Genomic DNA, 8545 nt, shown 5'->3' with positions numbered 1-8545 from the left:
GGGGGGGGGGGGGGGGAGAGAGAGACATACATTATGTCTAGTGGCTAAGTTATTGACTTTGATAAAGGCTTCTTGACCAAACTGGCTCCACATCCACGGTGTGTCATTACAACAGCAGATTGATGAATATCTCAGTGTCTCAATGTGCATTTTATTTATTTATTTTTTGTTTGTTTTTTTTGCCAACTGTAAACTGTATATATATATATAATATATTTATAACTAATATAAAATATAAATATAATTTTTGTACAGTTTACATCTACTTGACAGGAGCATGTTAAACCCACCAGAATGTTCTGGACTTTGCTTCATCACACATGACAATATACAAACTGCAATGAAATTGTATATTCGTATATTATTGGGCATCACGTCAAACAAGTTCCCATTAGTTTCACTGGCTGCAGTCCAACAGCAGCAGCAGTAGAAATCAATCAGCCTATCAATTCTCCTCCACCAGACTCTTACTGCCAGCTATTTCCAATCACCTTATTCACCAATTCAGCAGCCACCAGTAAATTGTAGCTAAGTGTGAACCACGAGCCAGTGTGGCCCAATCAGAACAGCAGTGACAAAATAATCTCACAAAAAAAATCAAAGAGAAAAAAATATTGGACGACAGTTCACTATATCTTCATTTCGCTGCTGCAGCTACAGCGGCCGTATCGATTTGTGTGTTGACAGGCATCGCTGCACAGCCCGTCCAGGCATGAAAACGGAGGCGCTTACAGGAGAATAAACAGTGATAATCCATGTTTAAGCAGCTTAATATGAGGTGCTATACTCCCGGTGATTAATGTGTCTGAAAGGGCTCATCTCTGGGTCTCATTCGTCAAAGCACAGCACATTTTTCTAGGGGAAGCAGGTTAACAAATTCTCTCAAACGCTAATAGAAATGATGGGGCCAAAACAGCAACAGTCAAAGCCCTGGGCGGTGTCTGTGAAGGGCATACTGGGTTTTTTATCTGCAGCCTCTGACTACCTGCAAAATGTCTCTGTGATCAGAGGTAGTATAATATAGATGTTAGTCACCTCCTGAAGAATCATACAATCAGAACCCTGATAGAGATGAATAAGAGTTAGAAAACAAAGAGAGCATGCGTTTGTGGATCCTACAGCTGTGGATCGATCTGGAAGTTAACAACAGAGAATGACTTTGGACAGTGATGCAGTACCTCTGTGGGTTGGGCTCGTTGTGTTTGTCTCTCTCGTGTTTAATCATTCTGTAGCGGCCGATGCGGACGTCTGGTCTGGACACCTTCATTCCGTTCAGAGTGATCCTGCAGCACACACAGACAGAATTTTAAAAGGTAGACCTGAAGCCCTCCGAGGAGCAAAATATGAAAAAAAAAAAAATAGAGAAAAGAAGAACATAAAGGATCCTGGGCTGTATCAGCTGTGACCAGCTGTGATTCCCCCACCACTGCACCCTGACACATCAACGTGTCATGGGAGAATATCAGGTACGCTGGGAAAAATGATCAAATTTTCCATAATTGGTCTGACAATTTAATTATTGCTAATAATTTATTTTTGTACAACATTGACAGGCAGAACAATGAAATACTATTCCACTAGGAGGCAGCAGACTGGTATAGAAATGAAATTAAAAAAGAGACTGAGCCATAGCTGTTTTTTGTCTTTGTGTGCTTCTTTCTTCAATTCCCATGACTATGGCAGCATTATGTTCACCTAAATGCACCCCTGTCACTAGAAAATCACTATGTTTCCTTACATATATATTTTTGGGACATTCTCTACAGTGGTGCATTGTGGGGGTTTTCTCATCTAAAAGGTTGGGAAACACTGCATTAGACCACAGTCGAAGAGTGGTTAGAGCCCACGCCTTTGAGCAAGGAGATCATTGGTTGAACTCTCAGTGGTAACTGTTAGTTGTCCTTTATGGAGTCTGCAATGTGTGTAGACAGCAAAAACAGTCAATAACGTCTTCTCCAGACATCATCTAAAGAAAGCTCAGACCCCTGGAAACTTCTGGAGCCGTTTGCCCCTTAAGAAACACAGGCAGTGTTTGTCATCCGTCTCCCACTGCTTTCAACCTTAAAACTTTAATTCGGAGAAGAGACGGCTAAAGAAGCCATTATATCCAGTTTCCAAGAGAGCGGCTGCAGACGCTTGGTCAGCCCTGGGAGTTTTAGCAAGGAGGACAACATTGACGTTCCAGTTCAACTAATTAATCTTTGACCTGAAACAGCCCGGCCACATTGTGCCTTAAAGTTATGTGATTCTGGGTGTGGAGCCCAGAGGGAGCTGAAAATGTACTGTAGGAATAAATTAGAACGGACGAGGCTGTGAGGCTGGATATTCACTGAACTGATTGTTTACACTCTGTACACCATGTTAAAAACTAATGCTGGGGTTGTTTTAATGAGAATTATTTATATTTAATTTTTCTAGCATCATCCAAACTACATGCTTTGTAGTAATATATTGTACTTCTTAAATGTTGTTCTGCACCCTGAGGAAACTGCTGATTCATTCTTCTTCCAGACAGACACCACTACATTACACAGTGGGTTTGCCATAGTTTCACAGGTTGCACCTCAGAGACAATCAATCCAGGAACTGGGCTAGACAGTTACGAATGTGTACATTCAAATCATGTGGAAGTAAGATATTGAAAACAAAACCAAACAGTGGCTAAAGTGGTTAGCGCTCTTCCATTACAGCCGGTAGAGCACAGGTTGATTGGTGTGCGAGTGTGAATTGTTATTGTCTTTATATATGGCCTGTGGCAGACTGGCAATCTGTCTAGTCCAACACAGGCCCCTCGCCCCACGATGCTGGACTTGGCTGCAGTCCCACCTGCACCTTGGAATGGTCTGAGGTCGGGGAAGATGAATGAATACACAGAACTCCTCTGATCTACAACTCTGACCAGATGCTTTTTTAAAAAACAGTTCAACAGTATAGAATAGAATAGCCTTTATAGGACTTTGTGTTGCTATGGTTATGTTGTATTATTCACCAGATCAAAAACAAAGAGCTAATCTGCAGAGATTTGAGTCTAATGCAACAACAAATGAATACAGACAACATGGATAACAGACATATCCAATGTAAAGTCTACCTTAGAACACAAAGGATTGCACAGGCATTGATATTCATACCTGCAAGTGTGTATTACTGTGTATGTTTGCCTCATTTGCTGCCTGTTTTTCGCTTTGATTTTGTGCAATCCCCACGCCTCACAAAGTATTCATGGCTAATATTACACCTCAGTAACTTCAAGTCCTCTCCACAGTAAAACTGCGTCCTTCCTCTCACCTTTTTTTTATCATATTGTTGTTACGACTCCTCACGTTTATTTTTCCAACACCAATCATAAAACACTTCTCTGTCCAGCTCACTGTCTAAGCTATTACTCCTGCTGATTATCTGCAAATCTATGGCATGCTGGCCATGCTCTGTAGTGTACAACAAAGGCTGAAGCCATAGTGAAGAAAAATGTAACAATAATAAACTAAATATATAACATACTTGTAACATAACCAACTCAAAATTCCTGAAAACTTCACCTTTAACTTTCTAGACTGTAGAAAAATGGGTCAAGTATAATGTTTAATTAATGGGTTTCCTCCTTAGATTTGGTTTGGACAGAGACACCTATGCACCAGTGGTCTCCTCCTGTCTGTATTATTTATGATAAACCAGGCTGAACTGAATTATGGATCATACTGCAGCGTGTTGTCCTTTGTATTCTGCTTTTCAGCGCCACCATTTTCTGTGTGGTAGGGAGAGGTTTTTTCACGTCATCCCTTCCACTCCTGTTCACATCTCCACTGCTTAGTTCGACTTCCTTTCCTTCCTCGACTGGCCGCTCTTAAACTCAGCAGCCCATGAGAGAGGAGAAACTCTAACTGCAACAAAACAACCTTCTCATAAATAAATTCAGTGAGAAACCCAATTTCAAACACTCCACTAACTTAGCTCCACGGTTCTGTCTAATGTCTTAGTTCACTCTGCTGACTTGGCATGTACTGTACTGTACTGCACGTATTTATGAGTTTGTTTGTTTGTGTGTGTGTGTGTGTGTGTGAGCAAGCATGCATTTCCATAATGCAAAGATTTACAGTGCTGCAAATAACGTGAGAGTGAAACCAGAATTTCATTCCCTGGTTTCTTACTGAGCTTAGTGATGCATTATGAGCTGGTTTTCAATTTTGTAGTTTTTTTTTTAATACTACATTGTTTTTGGCCCTTACTCTGCTGACATACAGTATTTACTGTGTAGGTGTGTGGGAAGGTACAGTATGTGTGTGACTTTTGTTTTCTTTACCCTGACTGTTTGGTGACTTGAGATGAGATGACATCAGCCTCTTTGAAGGAAACATCATTTTCTTATGCATAATTAAAAACAGTGCATTAATGTATAAGTAAATAGTTTAAAATATGCAGCCACAACATCCTAAAGAGGTCATAAAAATAAGCCATCTGATTTAGAGACATTCATATGTGTGTGTCATTTCTGAAACATTTTAGATACTAAATACTTTTTTGCATTAAGTACCAAAAATGAGGTACACAGACTAGCATTAGCATTAGCTCTATCTGTGTAATATTACATGAAGTGGTTTTTGAAATAAGGTGGCTGAAAACTGAAGAGACTCAGCAGGATGGGGTCTGGATGTTGTCACCACTCCTTTATTTTGAAGTTCTCACCTCATGCCAATCTCTCTGCCTTTCTCAAAAGTCTATCAGCGCCTTCTTTATGATGAGTGATCATCATATTTTTACACTTAAAAATAGAAGTTGGTGCTTAAAACTGCCTAAGAGGATCATCCACTTAAGCTGCAATCTTGGAGGATGTGTGTATGTGTGTGAGCCTGTGTGTATTCCTACACACAAGCTCACACAATTAGTTTTGTTAGAGATCCAGACTGGATTTAACCCAATGAATGAGTCGTCTTCAACCAAAACAAATCAATGTTTAAGATTTGACACCAGAACAGATCGCACTGAAACAGCACTGAAGCCAACTCACTGTGAGACACCAAGGCTGCACACTGACTCTTCTCCTCCCACCGCTCTGACAGCAGCATGCTCAAAAATAGTGTGACAGCACAGTGTGAATATTATGTTAAAGGAAGGACACGGAGGACAGTGGAGGTGCCGGTTTCCACTGTTCCCCCTGTGGGATGTATATAATGTGGAGCCGACAGTTTCATATCTGGAGAGAAACTGTGGGTGGAACTGTAAAAGTCAGGAGTCCAATGAGAAATGTTATAATAATCAGGTACAAGGACAAACGAAGACAGAAAATGATAAGAGTGTCTTAAAAAGACTGGACACCACGGCCCAAACGTTGATGTTGTTAGGAGAACATCTGAGTGTAATGTTCCACTGCAGCAGATGTTAGTGTTCAACTTAGTCTTGCATGTCTGTCCAACAGACTGTATCAGAGAAATCCACAAAGCCATCTGGCTGCAAAATTAAGTCCTGTTTTAAACCTCAAGTTGGGACCTGAAAACGGCACGATGCTTTGGCAACGAAACAATCACAGAAGTTTCTGGTAACTCTCTTTGGACTGTCAACCAGACATCTGCTAGAGCGCAACCAACGGAGTGAACGATGTGGGTCGATGCTTGTCTCTTTACCTCATAACGATGAACAGCACGTGACAACCGTAAGAAAATGGAGCTATCACATTTGTGGTATTACTATCCTGGAATTCCAGCATATATAATATTTTTAACTCAGTGAACTGAAAAAAAAAATAAAAAAAGGATCCATTATAATGTTGAATTATTCAGTTCTTGATAAGTGGAGGTAGATTTTAATCTGACCTTAGGACAAAGACAACTCTGCAGTAGCTGCTGCCTGTATAATACAAATGTGATTCTCAGAAAAATCTTGTTGTATATGAGTGGAATTGGAAATTAAGTAGTTTTATGTGGTTGAAAATGCTACGAACGTTCACACTAAAATTCAACCTCTGACACAATCATTTCTTTTGTTCTTAACAAGGCTCTGTGGCGCAATGGACAGACCATTTTTATTTTTGACCTCACAAGGATAAACAGGACTTAACTAATGCTACAGTGCATGGTAAGTGACCACATTAATATATATATTTACTTATATATATGTATAAATAATTTTGTTTAAGACAATGTAGCTATTGTCCTTGTAATATTACTTTCCTAAAATCCTTGCATTCATTATTATAGCAATATACAGTGCAACCTTCAACTTGCTTTAATGCTTTAATTATGTCTCCAGTTTCATTGAAAGTTTACGTAGTAATTTGATGTTTCTTTTAAAAAAAAAAAAGCGAAAAATAGTGGATATTCTAGTAACTTTAGCTTTAATTGGGACAATCACAAAATGATGAATATAGCAAATCCCCTAGTGTCTATTAACACACTGTGGACATGTACTGTCTTGGAATCTCTTCTTACTCATATTTAGGCAGGGATGGCTGAAAGAGAGATGATACAAAAGTGACAACAAAAATGGTGTAAACGTGGCGTCATTTCAATGTGAAACATACTGTGGATTTGTGGAGAGTAAAATCCTAACAGTTACTGTTTCTTAACACAGCCGTTTCATCAGATTGGACTGTAACCCTGGTTATTAGTGGATTTAAAGGCAGCTCCGAGCCAAACCATAAAACATTATTACCTATGTAACTAACAGAAACAGCGCCGTCCCTTAAAAAACATGCTCCCATCTCATCTGCAGCCCCAGGCAGTGGGAGAGTGTGTGTGTGTCCACGCCACTGTCCACACTGTGGCAGTAATTGCACACACGAGATAAACACACACACACACACACACAGAAAAAGCCGGGATCTATTTAATTGGATTAATCAGAGTTTGGCTCACTTTCCACTCGGGTTTTCACTTGAGTTAATTGCATTAGTGCATCAGAGTGAAAGAGGAGTGGGAGCTGCATCTGATGTCCACGTCTCACTGCTGTAGTTCTACAGAAATAAGGAGAGTATATGGTAGTGAGGGCTGGAAGATGAACAGAAGAGATACTGACACAAACAAAAGGAAGGGGATGGAATGTAAACAACAGAAGAGTAAATGATTTTTTTTTAATTTAATGAGAATATTTTAGCAGGTTATAACTGAGATTCATTATGAATATTATGAACTATGGTCAGATGGATAGATAGATAGAGAAACAGACAAACAGGATTTGCCTCTCGATCAGTTTCTGCTTCACTGCATGTAGGGTTTCCACAGCAGATGCTGACGCTGCCTCTTCTGTCAAACCTCTCCTTCCTCTTATTGCTTCATTTCTCTCACGACTCCTTTAACCTCCGCTCCCTCCTTCTGTAAAACCACTCCCTGACTTTTCTAATCCTTTTGTTGAGCTGGTTATCCTCTTTGTTTAAAGAAGAAAAAAATATCCATCTTTGTATTTCTGAGAAATCATATCGTAGTATGGAGCTACAGTTACAAGAGATGCTAATTGAAAAAAAATTGAGAGCTGCTGTAGCTTTCACTGCTGGGTGTTAGATGAATGGATCTGACCACATAATCAAAGCCTAACAATATGTTATATTTAATATATAGAAAATGAGTATATTTTTAAAAAGTATATTTTATGTTTACAGATGCCGTTACTAAGTTTTTGAAGAAGAGTGCACAACACACACAACGTACTTTTCTAAGAAGGCAAAAAGAAAGTCAGAAAAAAAAAGCCTTGTTCGGCTTTTGATAAACTCTCTTATATACCATAGAGAGAGGAGATATAGGCAGAGATGCATGATGGGTAAGTGGCACTGAGAGTGATTTTTATGGCATGAGGCCCCTCGACTACAGGCTCAGACTTCTCTCTTGAAAGAGTAACATCCCCAGGGCTGGCATTAAGTTAACAGGAACAATTCCAAGCAGCGGCCGTGTCACAGTCTGTGGCATCAAAACCCAGGATGGAAATATAAATTGCTGGAGGGAATAAGAAGTGGGAAGCACACAAATGCACGGATGGAGTTGCAGGGCGAGGGAGAAGTAAGTAAGAAATGGTAGTCGTTGGTGCTTTTTTTAGGAACTGCCGTTAGAAAATAGAGCAGATAAAGGTTTAGTGTCGACCTCGACGGGAGACCAGGCTGATGTTAGAGCAGAGCAAAAACACGGGGCACATTTCATGGGTGCCAAACAGTCTGATGTTCACTGCTGCTCTTTATCTCATCGGCCTCCTTTACCACACTTCTCCCTCTTCTCACATTTCATCCAGTCCTGAGAGGCTGAGCCGACCGGCCTGTTAGTTCAGTCATGTGGAGAAACCGGGGCCCTCTCTGCCCACTGCTGCAGCCTGGACTGTCAAAGCCTTTCAGCTTCAGATCACAGGGAAATGTCAGCACACTAAGTTTCGGTTATTAGCAAATGCTCATCATTTGCCTGGTGGGCTAGAATTTTATTGTTTATGAGGGAGACTGGGCCGGCAGTACAGTGGAAGGTTGGGCTGCCTCTGCCAAGGAGGTCGGGGTTCCAGTGCAGCTTCAGAGGGAAGCTGAGCATCAGAGTGAAACTGTTACACGCTCAGCTTTATTTTCTTGTTTCCGTCAGCATTT

General features: G+C 40.4%; 1 protein-coding gene across 2 annotated transcripts in view; it reads right to left on the bottom strand.

The window, feature by feature from the left end:
- The window catches only part of b4galt2 (UDP-Gal:betaGlcNAc beta 1,4- galactosyltransferase, polypeptide 2), a 74659-nt gene that overhangs the window by 6260 nt on the left and 59854 nt on the right, over positions 1 to 8545 (bottom strand). For both annotated transcript variants that reach the window (XR_001761710.2, XM_008334419.3), the window contains exon 7: positions 1179 to 1283. Coding sequence is in view for 1 of the 2 variants with exons in the window: in XM_008334419.3 (XP_008332641.1) it covers positions 1179 to 1283 (105 nt within the window). In the remaining variant the exon portion in view is untranslated. The remainder of the gene's footprint in view (positions 1 to 1178; positions 1284 to 8545) is intronic.

The sequence above is a fragment of the Cynoglossus semilaevis genome, chromosome 20 (genome assembly GCF_000523025.1).
Source record: "Cynoglossus semilaevis isolate Cse_v1.0 chromosome 20, Cse_v1.0, whole genome shotgun sequence".
Classification (NCBI taxonomy): domain Eukaryota; kingdom Metazoa; phylum Chordata; class Actinopteri; order Pleuronectiformes; family Cynoglossidae; genus Cynoglossus; species Cynoglossus semilaevis.
This window is presented reverse-complemented; position numbering and strand designations above follow the sequence as displayed.